General features: G+C 49.7%; 1 protein-coding gene across 9 annotated transcripts in view; it reads right to left on the bottom strand.

Moving 5' to 3' along the window:
• The window catches only part of LOC106745620 (amyloid beta A4 precursor protein-binding family B member 2-like), a 160,611-nt gene that overhangs the window by 48,401 nt on the left and 95,408 nt on the right, over positions 1-16,802 (bottom strand). For all 9 annotated transcript variants that reach the window (XM_014621396.1, XM_014621395.1, XM_014621391.1 and 6 more), the window contains one exon: positions 3,872-4,181. In XM_014621396.1, the coding sequence (XP_014476882.1) occupies positions 3,872-4,181 (310 nt within the window). The remainder of the gene's footprint in view (positions 1-3,871; positions 4,182-16,802) is intronic.

Raw genomic sequence — 16,802 nt, 5'->3', positions numbered from 1 at the left:
GGGGGGGGGGGGGGGAGTTTGTCGCAAGTTTAGATTGAGTTCAATCTCCGTGTGCGCACACACACACCCTGCCATCCTCCTCGCACCTTCTGCCTTATCGTGACTCGACCGCCGGCCCTTCCTCGCCCTCTCGCCGCCCCTTACAGCCAGCTTATCGCCTAATATCCAGCCGGAGGTGGAAATGTCGGGACGTTTCATGCTCGGACCGTCGTCTTCGAGTTCGCGCGCGCTTCTATGCCGTCCCCCTTTCGCCCATCCCCTCCCTTCCGCCACCTGAAGGTAACAAAGTGACCGTCCTGTGTGAAATTGTGCGGCGCCCTCGTAAAGACTTCCCTTTTTTTCCCCTGGAAACCATCGACGCACCGAGTGCTTATCGGCATGCCGTTTTAACGAGCGTTTCGCGAGGTTTCGGTCGGTCCGCGGGTTGTCCGATGTTCGCGATTTCTTAAGCGCGACTCCGTGAATCACGGAGTGATAACGTGTCGGCGGTGCTGGAAGCGAACGATTCCGCGAATACATGACGCGAATACATGCGGAAATGCGGATTTAAAGCTCCCGAAAGCTCGATGATAATATAATATCGGAGATATAATGTGGATATATTATATTACCCGCCGATATTCCATTACGGGCGTTATATTGTATCGGATATCGCGGTGCGGATAGAGAAAGAAAGCGAGGGACAAGGGAAGCAAGGAGGGAGAGGGAGAGAGAGAAAGTATGGAATTTATATTTTTGCGAGGCTACGGTAGAAGATCTCGTGTTTCTTATATTCATAAATTCGCGGCACGTTTACACGCGGCGCGTGCTAAACGCAATTTGGCGTATCGGCGCGCTCATCGAACGGGAGATGAGATTACCCGCGATTTCGTCGCGACGACGGAGCGGGAGCGACGGATTCCGGAAGCACGAAGCTATTCCGATGCGTCGAGCACCTAACGACATAACGTTGCGTATGTTAGGAGCACATCACGTAAATCAAGTTAACGTGGTACCGCGATGAAAGCCCTTCGCCGGGTCGTCGCCGGGCTGAAATCTGCTTTTCCTCCTCCCTGCCGTGCGCCGCCCGTAAAATTCGATCAGGAACACCGTATTCTCGTTGGCTGATGGCGTCATTACCTTACTTCGCCATTTTACCGGTAACACGGGGCGAACAAGGGACCGCTACACGGCCGGGGAAAAGTGTACGAACGAGTCAATGTGCTACTNCCCCCCCCCCCCCATTTGTGAATTTCGCGGGATGAACTTTTCCGTGTATCATATCCGGAGTGGCCGAGAGAGGAGAGAACGCGTCTAAAATAATAGCTTTATATTTTACCCGTACACACCTTCGCGCTCTTTACGAGAAGGTATATTCCATTCGAAAACTTGCCGGGAGAGAACTGTATTTTATAATATAAAATCTCTCTCTCTCTCTCTTCCTCTCTCCCTGAATTTCGTTCGGTATGTCTGATTTTCGATATTGTTTGTTTTGTTCTTTCTCTCTCTAATACGGATTTACTCGCGTTATCGGGAGTCATGCTAAAAGCACATGAGGATGGAGAAGCTGGAGGAAAATGTGAAACCGAATTAGAGACCAAAGATCTAGAAACGGTGGGAACAGAGAAGAGAAGAGACACCTTTCAGGAGGAGCACTATGCGCGGAGGCGGCCAGACGCCGGGCGTTTCCTTAATTGCATTTTTATGCTCGCCCGGATTTCCGGGCCGGCAAGAGGGTCCGAGTCCGAGGGTAAGAAAGGAGTTTATTATACCGTAGAGGCAAGAACTCTCACGCTGGAGCCTGCGGCTAACCGTTAATGCGTCTTGACTCCTCCGTAGAATGAACAAAATTGCTTATCCCCCTGTTGATTTCTTTCCATTCGGGCGATTTTATTTATGTAGCCTGTACTTATTCGAATCGTCCGACGGAAATCGAGAAGCACGAAGGAAATACACGATAATGGAAAGTAAAATTGTAGTAGAGAGAAGCGATAGATGATCGTTTGCTAACCGTCCGGAATCTAGATGAGCTTTAATCTTACTTTGATATCTCATATTTAATATTAATTCGGCGATATATATCAGGTCTTGACCTAAAAGAAAAACAAAAGAAATATCAAATACCGGCCAGATATTTCTTTCAAAGTAAAGCACCTGTAATGATCGAAAGTTAGATGAAAGAGGAGGCAACCGAAACTAATTATAGGAGCCGGTTGAAGCGGCGAATCTAATTTCGATCTTAACTAAAAGTAGATTGAAACTGAGCGCAGGTACTGGAAGGCGATTGTGTCTTGAGCTTTCGGAAAATCTTGTTCCCGGGATTAAAGACGCGAAGGAAGTGAGAGCTCAACTATTTCAGATGTTACGAAGTACAGGAAAGCACGGAGAAAAGGAAATAAATTTTTTTAAGACAACTGAGCGCCTGTGAAAATGAAGATAGGAAAGTTTGTCTGGCTCCTTCATTGTTCTGGAGATATTAAAAATTAATATCATTCAGGCCTCCGAAGAAACGAAGAAACGTGTTTTGGATATTGCTTAGCTTTTCAGCAACGATAACCGAATTATTACTACATTACATAGTGAGCGTTATTATCGTGTCAGTGATAATAACTACTACTTAGCGTATTACTACTACTATTTTTGTGGTTAAAATCAAACAAGGAACGTATTATTTATTGTTAAGTTGAGATCGAAAGTAACTACAATTTCTCTTAATGTATCTTTATAATTGATTAACAATTATTATCATTCTTTTCTCGATTTTCTTCTCTAAGATAAATTTCCCTTTTATCCGAGGCATAACCTCTTTGCTGTGCTTCAGCTCGGTCTCCTATTTCATGAGCGCTAATCGCGATTCCATGTTATCCTAAATATCCTCGGAAACTCGATAGCGGAATCGGACAGCGGCACGGAGTCGCGGGGGAAATGCGAGGAGAAAAGAAGAGAGAGGTGAATTTCGATCTGTGCCACGTTCGAATTCGTGTAACAGTCGCGAATAAGTTCGAACTGTCTTGTACCATCGACCGTTCCGTTCCACCCCGAGCCGTCCCGCCAGCCCTCTTTTCTCTCGCTCTCGGATTTATTGAAATTTTATGCGGTATCCCGATGAGAGAGGTCCGACTCGAAAGTTTTATTGACGGCTGGCGGGTAGCCGGACCTTATATTACGAGGGAAAAAGAGAGAGCTTCTCGATTTTGCTGCAAGAGCTTATTCCATTTTGCCGCGCTTCAAAGAGAAAGAGAAAGAGAAAGAGAGAGAGAGGGAGAGAGAGAGAGACTCGTGAATGCACGGATGTCTCAGTCTAGATAAGGGATGGAAAGGATCTCTCGGTGGAAAGCTATCTGGATGCGCGGTCGTGTGGTTACATAATACATGTTTCGTGACGCGGCGTGTTATCGGTGGTAGTGGTTTCGCGGATATTAAAAGTAATAACTCTTCATTATTACTTTTCTTCCCAGCGGGATGTCCGGTGACCCCGCGGGTTTTCGCGTTTCCCCGTCATCATCGTCCTCGCGACGCATAACGATGGCAGAGAGATACGTTGTAATAACTCCGCCGGGAGCGCGAAAAAAGAATAAAAAAAATGGAGGAAAAAGGGAAAATGAAGCGATTAATTTCGAGTATTTCACGCGGACGGCAAATTCATCGCGATAAGCAAATAATGTCGGGGAATTCGGTCAAAGCGACGGTATTTCACCGTATTCTCGTCCCGGCACGTCCTTAATTTCCATCGTCCTGCGCGCGATAGTATCTTTCCATCAGTGCGAATCGGAAAACCATTTATCGGCCGCCAACGACGGCACGAGAGAAAGAGAGAGAGAGAGAGAGAGAGAGAGACGAAGGGAAGGGAACGAGCAGAGAGGAAGAACATGACAGAGTTAACGGTACTCACCCTAGGTTATGGTTGTCCGTGTTGTCGGAAGCGTCGTCCGTCACGGAATCCTGCGTGAGAGGGCCCTGGGTAACGTCCACCCCCATGCTGCCCAGATCCAACGTGGCGTACGTTCTGCGTGCCTGCACCCTCGTTCCACCGTCCCCTCCCCCGCCGCCGGTCACCTCGCCGCCTCTGCCGCCGCTGCCGACCAATTGCTGGTACAGTTCGTCGTACAGAGAGCCGTCATTCTCGTTGCTGTTCAGAGCATCGTCCAGCCGGGCTGGATCCAGATGGTAGTTGGGGTTCTCGAAGGAGAGGAGGCCGTTTTCTGCGAACATGCGAGAAAGAAATTTCATTGGGACACGTCGTTCGATGATGAAAAAAAGTTATCGGAAACGAGAGCAACGAAACGTACAATTATAATCTACAGGATGTGAACAAAAAACATTCTTCCTTGTAGAAAATACCATTTTATCGTTATTTGTGTCTTCAACAGAGAGAGAGAGGCTACGATAGCGAAGGTAAAAAGATGATCGATCATCGGGACGAGAATTCGCCGTCGCAGCGACACGAATTATTTAGACGGGGGATACTTCCCGCGGAAGAATGCAAATATTTCCGCGAAAATCCGTATGATAATCGCGATCGGTCACGCGAAATGGAGCAGGCGGGGTGGGAGCCGAGGTATCGTAAAAAACGACGAAACGGGTGAGTCCGGGGGAGGAATAGACATCGCGTTTTTATTCAGCCACGTTACTTCCGTCATGTTCGTCTAATTCGAGAGAAAAAAAGAGAGAGAGAGGGAGAGAGTGGGAGAGAGAGAGAAAGAGACGGCGAGACGATCGTGTATCGGCCGTAGAAAATTAGGCATCGATTTTACCCGACGCATGCGTCTGCGTCCGCTACTCTCTCTCTATCTCTCTCTCTCCTCTCCCTCTTCCTCCTTCCCGCTCCCTCCTTTGAGCGACCGCTTGACGTGACTCCGCACGCGATAATAGTCGCCGTGTGCTTCTTGAGGAATATTGCTTCGCAGAAATCCCGAATGGCACCGTTGTTTCGCGTGGCGTGCGATGCCTCGGTCTTTAAATATCAGCGGATAACGAGCGGCGCAAAGGTCAAGGTTCTGAGTTATGGTAGATCATGGTAGAGACGCGTTCGCCCGCAGCCGCCGTCGGGACGTTCCAAAGGTCGCACGATGGTGCGTAATCGATAATTACCGGCGGATTATCGATGCGTCTCCGATATCGGGGCCCTCGTCCGCCGTATTAATCTCCCGGCGGCCGGCCGGAATTCCGCGAGACCCGCTGCATTTTTCACGGAATTCCGCGAGATTCCGATGTAAGATGATTGCCCGGCGGGACCTAAGATGATCCACGAGAACTGAGGGAAGATCAATTCCTCGCGATGATCGTGGAATAGGTGAAACGTCGTTCGAGTTTGGTCGCGCTCCTCCGCGGAAGGGGGCGAAACGGGAGGAGAGGAACGCCGAACACAGACCGCGTCCGGGATCCAATTTAAGTTCCCGGCTAATCTATCGCGGCGGCGATTACGGTAAGAAAGCTTGTCATTGGGGATCGTCGAAGGCGCGGTATTATCCGGCGGTGCAGACGCCGGAGGAGAGAGTAATGGCGCGAGCTTTAAGCTTTAAGCTCGCGCCCGGGATAGATAGCCAAGTTAAATACTGCAGTCGCGGTTATCCGATATTCCGACTATCTTCGCGGTAGCTCGCATGGAATACTAATAAAATTTATTCAGCACAGGTTAATATTGGCGGAGTACACCTCGCCCGTTAATATAGAGCTTGCGACCGCAGGAATTTACATCGCGCGGCCATTACGATTGTTCATACGCGGCCGTTTCGCGTAATCGCTGATACATCAACAAAACGAAATAATAATAATAATAAGAAGAAGAAAAACACCAGCAGCTAATTATTTAATTAAATAACCTCGATGGACGGACGCGCACGTGTCCGCGCGTAAAATAACCCCGCGGGAAAAAAGACGCGGTTGTCGGCGATGCGACGTTATTCCGATGAAGCGACGTGTCGCGTCGTAGATCGTTTTGCGCGATCGCAATTATTTCCGCGACGCTTGCGAAATGGAATTTTCCGCGGGATCGCGGGAAAAAACGATCCGGCCGGATCGGCTGTCTCGCTCTCGCGCTCTACTCACTGATGATCCTGAGAAAGACGATAACGGCGAGAACGACGTTGTAGAGGAATCGACAGAAAGAGTCCATGCTGATCTGACGGCTGTCATCTTGGCCGAATAGCCGATATTCTCGCGCGAAATAATCGGCACACAGGAGCCGCTCTTATCGGCGCGCTATATCGGCGAGCGCGCGACCGAGCGTGCAAGAATTCCAAGTTGAATCTTTCCTTGGCCTCCTTTGTCCCTTCCTTCCTTCCTTCCTTTCTTCCATCCGCGCGACTCTCCTATCTCTCTAGCCTCTCTCTCTACTCCCGTCTCACTTCCGCCACCCGGTATTGATTCGGCAGCTTAAAGCTTTCCCGCTTTCGAGATCCCGTTCCTCTCTCTCGCAGGTCGGACTAAAAATACTCACTGCTGAACGTGTCCCGACTTACTCTCAACTCGCAATTCTCTAGCCGGGAGACGAAAGGGAACTCGTCTCTCATCGAGAAGAAGTCTATCGAGCCTCCGAATCGCGGCTGGATCTCGCGATAGATCAAATTCCGAATGAATACGCGAGATAGGACGGGAAATAATTGAAGAATCGCGCAAGCTTCGGTCCGATATCGTAGGTTTGGACTAACAATTATCGGGCTTGTTTCCTGCTGTCAGCCGCGCAATCCCGCGACACGAAGCAAGCAGAAACTACGAGAGCCGGGGGTAGAACTGTGACAATGGTGAAAAATCGCAGACGCACGTCATTGAATGCGAGCTCGCGCGGTTTTATTCAGCGCGCGTTTGCACGGCATCGTCAATAAACACCGTAGCTTCGCGTTTATGGCAGCCGCGGCCGCGACGTAAATACCGATCGCAAATCTGCGATTCCGAGCGTGCGAATGGGCAGTGAACTCTCATCATTCGCGTCGATACGTTTCATCATTCAACGCTCGCGCTCGCGTGTAACGATCTTCCCTGGAAGCCTCGGTTCGACCAGTTTCGCGTATATGCAGCCGCAAAAACAGCAATATTAACTTGTTGCACGTGGAACGGCGACGAGCGAATTACCCGGGGAAAAATACAAACGCGTCCGCGGGAAACAGTGATGTCGCGGGAAAGGCGGAGTTCGACCGATCAATTAGCTGTAATCGATTAATCAAGGATGCTCTTTGGAAACAGGTTGGCGGGCGAGGCTCCGCCTCGGCGGTCGGTCAAAGCTACAAACGACGGCATTGTTAGCCTACGGATCTCTCCGGATCTTTATGTTTCTTTTTAGCGAGAGCTCTTCGCGCAAAGAGCCGATCAATCGGGCAAAGTGAAACGAGAAACCGCGTTTGTTCGGTCGCTTAAGGTAGTAAGCAGCATAAGATCAGTCTTTTTTTTTAATTCGTTGAAACTTGTACTACACGGTAAGAAATGTTGTGTAAATAACTGAGCTGGAAAAATAATATGTTACACAAAGCGAATATGTTGACTTAACATATATTTTCCACATATTCCCATGTTAACACAAAAATTTCAGTAGACCGTTATTTGTACAAAATTTTTTACTGTGTATTTATAGATTTAAATATAACCTAATTATTGGCATGATTAGAAGTAGATTGATATTTGGAAGCTGAAATGTTCGCAACTGAAGATGACACATTTCATACGTATTTCTTGAGGTTAATGTCCTATTTTCAGCTTCTATTTTTAATTCGTTTTAAACCACATTTAGTATTTTAATAGAACGTAATATATTAAAGATTAATATAGAAATATATGAAAATTTCAGAATTATTTATCATTTCGTATTAAAAATATAGCGGTGTAAAGTTCACAAATTATGGTAAAAAACGTTGGAAATATATATACATATATTTAAATATTTATATATCTCTTTCCACTATCTCTATTAGATCAGCCGTCGAATAGAAATAACGTAATAAGAAGATTAAAAAATAAAAATATTTTCGTACTTATAATATTGTATAAATTTGTCCGTCTCAACTTCATTTCAAAAATTAGCATTTATTATTCAGATAGAAATAAATGCATTTTATAAAGAATGTAAATTTACTCGATAAGTATTACATTTAAAAGCGGCCCCCTTGATGCGTCACGGAAAATACAACACTCTGCGACTCGACTACCTTAATATTACCGTCCAATTTGTCGCTTGTCTCGCAACTTCGTTAGCTCGACAGCGACCGTGTATGAGACGCGCGCACGACGTTTGTAATTTTCGCAAAGAATTTACGAGAAGAACGGCTATCGAACGCGGAGAACGTCGAGAACGCGAGGATGAATCAGACAGAGAAGGGCGGTTCGTTCGTTCGAGCTCGACAAATTGCCTGGCGACGACGTTCCGTTGCGCACTCGTCGTGGATACGCGCGGCTCTCCAGCTGTCGCATTTCGTCGAATGCATCTCGTTATTTTCGTCCTCTAAGAATCCCGACTCGCGCGCGCGCGTGCACGGAAGGGTGGCGAGCGGTGGGGTGTGTGTGTGTGTGTTTTAAACTTCGAGAGCACGTACGGAGGAGCGCGCGGAGGAGCCGGGCGAGAAGTATTAAGGCAACCGGCGAGGAAGACTCTGAAAAATGTGCTACGTGCTCGTTAAAATCCCGTCTTGAAAAAAATCTCTCACGTGGCGCGAGCGGACGCGCGTTGTGTCTGGGGACGGGCGGCGGGGAAAGGGGACGAAAATAAAAAACGACCACTCGGACGCGTTTAATGAGCTCCGTGATGCCTTCGGAGAAATAATGAGAGAGAGAAAGATAACGCTTTGTCGGATATTTTTAAGCCCTCATCGCGCGTCTATCTCCGGAACGCGTTATCCTTTCGTTGAGATAAGAAAGAGAGAGAGAGAGAGAGAGAGAGGGAGGAAATAAAATTACGGGAAAGAAAAGAAGTTGAGGTAATTTTCTCGGCGATATTTGAGAACGTACACGTTCTCGGAACAATACAGGGTAGGAAAAGGGAGGAGCCGCGCGTCGAGTCGCGAATGGCGATGCGGAAACGCCGCCGTCGGTTTCCTTGTTTGCGCTTCGGAAATTCGAGTTCCACGGCACTTTCGAAAGTGGAACTTCGCCGCGGGACTCGGACGCCCGAGTTCCGCCGTTACCTGCGTTTTTAACATTACAAGTTCGCACGTTTCCGGACTCGGTAAGGCAGGTGGGTAGGGACGACGGTCGGAGAATCGGCGGATCAGCGAAAGGACGGTTTGCACGGGTCTAACGAATTGGTTGCGGGCGAGAGATTCGCAGGCCAGTGGCGGGTTATGGCGACGTTATGGAGAGGGGAGGGGTAGCGTGTTCTCGCAGCGTTGTTCCCTCCCGCGAACGTGTCTCGTTATTTCGCGTGGAATGAAGCAGTTTAAAGTTTGAACGCCTGTTGGGATCACGGGAAGGGCTACGCGAACGAGACAATTAAGAGCGGCGAGGATAATGTAGAAATGTGGACGATGTTCGAAGTTGTTTCGCAGGACGTTCCGGAATTCATTCGCGGAAACGGATTATTCCGCGCTCGAACTTTACCCTCCCCCGTGTAAATTAGACGCGAAGTTCGCGAGGTAAATGGAAAACTCTAAATCATCGGTGCGCAAGGTATATATACACGCACACATACACAGACAAACATATACACGTACGCACGCACGCGATATACTGTAATTGCGTGATTATTGCGACGATAAAGCGGCGGCGGCAGTAAAGCGAAGAAACGGCTTGAAAGACGCCGAATTTAATTTCGCCGCCGTTATCGCGATACTTCCGCGTACAATCGCGGGGAACAACGCGGAAACCCGCCGCCGCCGTGTCGGCGAAAAGTTCAGATAACGAAAACGAAACGTGACTTTCGGCTCGTCGGGAGGGACGAATCGCTCGTACAGACGGGGCGACAAATTGGCTGCGGACGAGGCTGCGGTTCGCGTTCCAGTTTGCAGCGCAAAAGTGCGCGTACAGTTGCAGCTGCTGTCGGGCGCATACTTGGGAATGCGTCCCGTTATTTCGTCGCCTCACAAGGCCCAACACACACACACAAATACCTATATGCACGGTTCCTGCGAAAAGTGGGCTGCTGCGGGGAGTTTTAAAGTTTAGACACGCTCGCGAGAGCGGCGTTAGAACCGGAAGCGAGGTCGAAAGAACGAAGTTAAGGGATGGATGAAGAGGAATAGCGTAGACAAGAGCGAGGAGAACGGAGGGAGGAGCGGGAGCGAATGAGAAGGAAGGAGAAGGAGAGTAGATGGAAGAGAAGAGGGGTAAAAAGCACTGTCACCGCCCTCGATGAGTCACCCTATCGATTGCTCGAGCGGGTGTAGGTGAAACGGACGAAGGGGAGCGTGAGGCGGGTTTTTACCGGCGTCGTGCGCCTTTCTTCTTGCCGTCGGCGTCTTTACGTAAGTCCTTCCTACGGAATATTAAGTTTCATGGACGCGGAACAACCGGCGCTCCATCCCCCCCCGCGTGCCCGCGAGCGAAGGGCGCGTGCCGAACAAAACGGCGAGTTCGATCGGCGAGACCGTCCGTTTGTTATCCCGCCGCTTTTGCCCCCGAGAGATGCTCGTTAAACGTGAACGATCAGACCGGATATACGTCGGGAGTAAACGACTAAGGAGTAAACGACTCGATCGAGTTAACGACTGCGTGAATATTTGTACTAAATAAAGCGATCATTCGATCGGATCGCCGGGCGGATAAAATTTGTCCCCCGAGAGTGCAACGGCAAAGGGCGTCGGGATAAGTAACGGATTAAAAGATGCCTCCCTTTTAGAGCGCATTTAACCGAAATGAGCGGCAGAATTGCACGAAGCGCGCGTCGCATTTCGCCCACACATGGCTCATTGCAGTAAAGAGAGGGAGGGGGGGGGGGTTGCTCGCGCAAATAAGGCGATTCCTATCCTGCCGGGCCCTTATCGCGAAATTCAACGGTTAATCGATTTCTCCCGTGCGCGATTATGCGAGGCGGGNCTCATTGCAGTAAAGAGAGGGAGGGGGGGGGGTTGCTCGCGCAAATAAGGCGATTCCTATCCTGCCGGGCCCTTATCGCGAAATTCAACGGTTAATCGATTTCTCCCGTGCGCGATTATGCGAGGCGGGCGAAGTTAAAGTTCTCGTTTCATCCCTTCGCGCTCGCGCGGTTCCTCCCTCCCCGCCCCCATAACAATGGAGTTACGGACTTAAATGTCTCTCGCACGGGGAACCATGGAGAATGGGGTGCGAAGAGCCAAGTGCCGTGTCTCGTTATGGCGAAAAAAGGCCGGGGCAATTCCGAAAGCGGTCGTTAAGCTTAACGACGTTCGCAAGATGGCGGCGGCGAGACGGTAAGGTCAAGATTTTTCGGCTCGCCTTACGGCAAACGATCTCTTATTCACGTTGCAACCCCGCTTCGCTATTCCACGCGAACATGTTTCAGGAATATCGCCGGTTCAATCGGCAACGCCGCATGACTCGAATAATAAATGGCCCCTCTGCCTTTTTGACGTTCGTGTATTTGATATTCTTGAAATTGCCAATGGCATTTATACAACGTGCTCGAAAAGCATCTCCGTCCGAGGCGTGCGCTGTTTGATCCTGTGCGATAAATGTTTCCTCATATTCTTTACATACCCGGTGTACACATGACATTTTCCCGACCGTGGAATAGTACAGTCAATCACAAAGAAGTTGCGACGTTTTCTCCTCCCGATGAGTCTCGCAACGTATCTCCGGTAGGAAAAAATGTATCTCCAGAGAATTAGTAAGAATTCACTTCTCCTATTGGACACGGGGTGCATTACAAAATTCATAGTAAAAAAGTATAGATCCGAATATATTCTTGGGTCGGTTAATTGGGGAATTATATTAATTGGGAATTATGGGATACGCTTGTCGCGTAATAATTCTCCTCGAGCGTAGACCGGAGGATAATTTGATACACGTTGATTCACGTTCTGGCACTACATCTTCCCATATTAACGTTAACAATGTATTAATATCTGGCATTACGAAATCCGTGCCTCGGTTCCTAAAGCCCGTGAAAGTCCTTTTTTTGCAAGAAAAACGTGTTGCAACCTTCTCGTGACCGACCACACACACATATATTTCCAAGGCACAAATGTGCAACAAATATGGAAAAGGGGAAAAAATTTCAAGCCGCGGAGAGTGATATATATTCAACTACTTCCCCTCGTATCGGAAACTAAATGTCACAAAGATCGTCGCATCTCGCCGGTTCTCGCGATCCGCTCGTAAAATCGCGGACAACGTAACGCGGAGGCTTATCGCCTGCACGGCGCGTCAGACAGACTTGATCCTCTCTCTCTTTCTCTCTTCCTCCGCGGTTGATAGCATATTTTAGATAAAGCGTGGCACGACGTCTAATCCGCGAAACGACTTTATCGGTCCGTCTGCGCGTCGACGAGCAGGCGATGACCGTTCGAAGTTATCGGGCTGATAACATCGGGTCGTACGAAGGGGTTACGGACGATCGGCGGCGACCGAGGAGAGCCAAGGGTCGAAGGTTGGCCGGGGATCGGCCGGGGGTCGTCGATACGGCGCGGCTAATAGCGCTTAGGGTTTGCGTGCGGCGCCGCACGTGAACGGCGCCGGGATGTCTAAGCGCCTCGACGCCTAGTATTTCCCAAGTATGCGTCACTCGCGATCGCCGGAAGAGTCGACGAGCCAGCCAGCCAACCAGCCAGCTAGCCAAGCGACCGGTCGGTACCGCTCGAATAAAGGCAGGGGCGAATGAGCGGGCGTAAGAGTTCTTCGTGGAAGCCAATCTAGGTAACCGTCGTGGAAAACGCCGCGCCGATTGCCGTGTTGAAAAGGCCAATCGCGCGCCGTCCCGTCCGCCTCGGCCCCAACGAGATATCCGTTCGTAGCTTGTCAACGGAAACGGGCGAGGAGAAACGAGAGAAACACGGGCTCTCTCTCGCTTTGGCCTTCTCGTCGAGCTCGCGTAATCGTCCCGGTCGAGAGACGTGTAGAGAGAAAGAGAGAGAGCGAGCTGTTGTTTGCCGAACTCGTAATTAACCTCTCTCTCTTTCTCGGCGGCGCTGCGTGTTTTTGCAAGACTGGTGGAGACCTCGCGTTTATTTATCGTGCTTTCCGCGGGATGATGTGCCGAGCGTGCCCTTTGGGAGTGTCACGAATTCCGAGAAGCATTTTGTATCGTATTCGGCAGGAAAGTAGTCTTACACTCAGCGTATCTCGTCTTTCCTTCTCTCTTTTTTCTCTCTCTCTATCTTTCGGCTAACTTTCGCCCGTATAGTACGCCGGACGAAGTCGAGATCCCAGAGACGCATCTCCATGACAAAGTACGGCACGTAAGGAGGACTTTAACGAGCGAAATAATGGGGACCGAGCAGGCTTGAGTTTTATTCGAACGCGACACGACGTTTTGATGGCGCCGATGCAGCGCGAGCGACAATAAAATCTGTTCAGTGGTAACGGCCGAATCCGGTCGGACGCTCTCGCGCGTCCGACTAGTCGCGCGCCGTTTTCACTTTAACGTACGAGCCGCGAGCGGGGCGACGCGCCGTGCGACGTTTAAAGCGCGCCAAGCGTGTTTTATGGCGCGTGTAAAGGTGGTACGTACGATGAATATGAATAAGAGTTCATTCAATTCGCGAGTTAAACGTGGCGGTCGTATTGTTTCTACGGCCTCTTTCCGAGCCGGATAGAATCGTTACTTCGCCCGAGTGCCTGTTTCCGTCGCTTCACGCATGATTTGAGCCCATCGAAGGCGACCTGATTTTGTGGAATTCGGACAATTTCGGTTAGTTGAATCGAGCATTATCGCGAATAAAGGAAGACCGCGTTGGCGAAGAAAACATGACGCGAAGAGACGATGAATTAAATTGAAAAATACACGGCACCGTGTTATTCGCTTACGGTAATTTCATTTCTAGGAACGGAATACGGAAAAAGCGTATATTTCGAGCAGCCAGACTGAGACACAAATATCGGGGACGCACTTCGTTCCCGCGAAGCTCTTCGCAGTGATTGCGACCGCATTGAAATTTTTAATTTAATTAGCCGCCGCTTCGTTACGTGTCTAAAACCTTCCTGGCTTCCCGACAGCGGTAATGGCGTTCTATTTTTCAGCCCGTACCGCGCGCCGGGGCGATATACCGCGAAGCAGCTACTTCCCTCGATTGCCATTCGCTGATGCGATGGCGTGGTGATTTAATTAGAAACTGAGACACCCGCTATAATGGCACTTTCGCGGAACGATGTGTTCTTGTTAACAGATAGGAAAAACAGACGAGCGAAAGGATTGTGTGGCCGGACAACGATAATCAACACGATCGCAGCTGCTGCTGTCGATTCGACCGTGGCGGCTAAACGCTGGTCGAAAATTCGAAACCGGATGTTTCTCTCTCGTCGCGAGTATGAAATTTGAAACGGAACGGAATGGAATTTGTCATGACGCACAGACGGCTGCTTCATCAAACCCTCGAGATTAGGGGTGGTTTCATACACTCGTGCGAAAATAACCGGGCGCGAGAGGGTGCGGGGAGGACGTACTAAAAACTGAAACAAAAGCCAGAACTGCCCGAGCACTGGCACAAAGCCATCCGTCACAGTCCGATGGCTCGAGCTATCGATCGGTTAGTGGCGTACGCAGCGACGGGAACAAGACGACTCGAGTTAACGTTGGTCAGGACGGCGCTGTTGGGGACAATCGTCCGGATAATCGACGCGTATTAGGCCTCATCAATCTAATCTCTCTTTACTTAATCTCTTATTGTACTCTGCAAAGATTCGGAAAAAATCCGCGTCTTTTCAATTTTCTCGCGGTTCTTCTCAGTTTTTCTTTGCGGGTGAATGAAAATAGTTGGGAGGAAACCAGATCTCTCAATTATTCCACGGTTTTCGGTTTCTTCCCGAAGAAAAATCGAAAAAAATATTTCGTAACTATATCTCATATAAACTTATAGTTTCGAAGGCTCGGAATTAATGTTTCGAAAGAAACATCGCATCGTTGGGAAAAAAGTTTCCGAAAAAGTTGTAAAGTCTCTTGTGGAAGGCATAAAATGGTAATATTATTACATTATTCATACGAAGGACATTAACAATTACCCCACATATTATTTAAGTAGCAGAGAAAGCAATTTTTCCGAAAGATCCGTTTTCTTCTTGTTTATCTCCGGCGATAAAAAATCGGGATTTTTCACAACTGTATATAAACTTCGATTATTTCACGTTAGAAGCAAAATTTCAACATTCACGTTCACTTCCTCCACGTTGGGCGTGAGAATGAAGCATTTCGATACATGACGCGATCTGAAAGAAGGTTTGGGAAACGCGACGACATCTTGGTGGTACTTTCAACATCTTCTCACGCATCTTCCTTCGGCTAAGCGTGAACGCTATTAAGGAGCACGAAACGTCGCGTTATGACACATTCAGCGTTTCTCTCCCAAGGTGCGCCATAAGTGAGATTCGCGGCGAAGATTCCCCCTCGACTAGGGCGCGGTGTCCTCGTTAGATTCGCATTTAGATCAAAAACCGTGCCGCCGTAATGAGCCAAGTTCGGCCGGCGTTTTTTCCCCATTTGGCGTTCCGCATCGCCGGGCGGCGCCTCCCGGCTGACATATGTACTCTTAACGATGCCCATGGCCGGATTCCAGAGCAGACGGCGGTCCGCGAAAACTTGCCGGGGCTCGCGCGCAGCTGAGCGTCTCGCGTCAGTCGCGATTTTATGGAAGAAGTTGCCGGCAACGTGTTATCGAATTGTCCGATAATCTCTGGAAACGCCGTAACGCGACGATGAGTCGCCGTTGGCGACGCGCGTTAATCCATCGCCGATCTCGGGCGAAAATGATCGCGACACTCCCGGGGCGTCGACGGGAACTTTACGCGTTACCTCGTATACGCGAGGCTCGCGTATTAATCGCGACTCGCAAAATTCTCAGAGCACTCGAAATCCCCGTCACGGCAGCGGCAATCGCGCCTCCTCCGATAACTTCGCTCCACCTCCGTCGACATTGTCTCGCGCTCAAACAAGCACGGCGACTTATACGCGCCGTCTCCCCGCGACACGTAGCTACCTCGCGGTGTACGTAAGATAATGGCGCCGTAATTTATTTTTATATCGAGGGACGATAAATCGCGGTTTTACGGCGCCGTTAAGATTTTACTGTGCCCGCGGGGAAAAAGAGCGAGCTCGCGAGGAACGGTGGGTAGGTAGGTAGGTAAGTAGCCTAGGTAGGTCGGTCGGCTGGCTGGTACGTGTCGTCGGCCGAGTCTGCGAGCTTTGCCGCTCGTGCTCGTTTCTATTTTCCGATCGTTCGTCGTGCCCACGGCAAAGCTGGCGTGTGTCGGTTTAAGCCGGGACTTTCGCGCGGATATTTCTACGCGAGAGGGCTGCTCACGAATCGCCGTTCTTTCGCGGCGACTGCGGCCTGTCCGACTTTTCGCGCACCCATACTACTACCACCGCTGCTACTGCTGTAGCGAGAGCGGTGTGCGTTGTTAGCGGATTAGTTTGCTCCCGGCTGCTGCTCCTCGCGCGCATCTTAATCCTCACCGCCGCCGTGCTCGCGCGCCAGGGATCAACCTGTCCTTGGTTAGCGCGAACGTCTCGTGTCTGGCCGGAGGGTGGACTTTTTTCACTCGACCGTATCTCCCGGCCGAGCAACCGTTATCTCTCGGGCGAATTCAACTTACGAACTTATCGGGCTACTCTTGGCGCCGTTTCATCTCGAGGGCACGACGGGGTATTATTTATCGCCGGTGAAAAAATATCTGTACTGTATACGCTTTCTTATTTCGCTAACGCACGGGCGCGCGCGGGATGAAATTACGCGGTATAGACTCATCGATTACGGTCGATGTAGCCATTTCGG

The sequence above is a fragment of the Dinoponera quadriceps genome, unplaced genomic scaffold (genome assembly GCF_001313825.1).
Source record: "Dinoponera quadriceps isolate SergipeBrazil2010 unplaced genomic scaffold, ASM131382v1 scaffold1476, whole genome shotgun sequence".
Taxonomy (NCBI): domain Eukaryota; kingdom Metazoa; phylum Arthropoda; class Insecta; order Hymenoptera; family Formicidae; genus Dinoponera; species Dinoponera quadriceps.
This window is presented reverse-complemented; position numbering and strand designations above follow the sequence as displayed.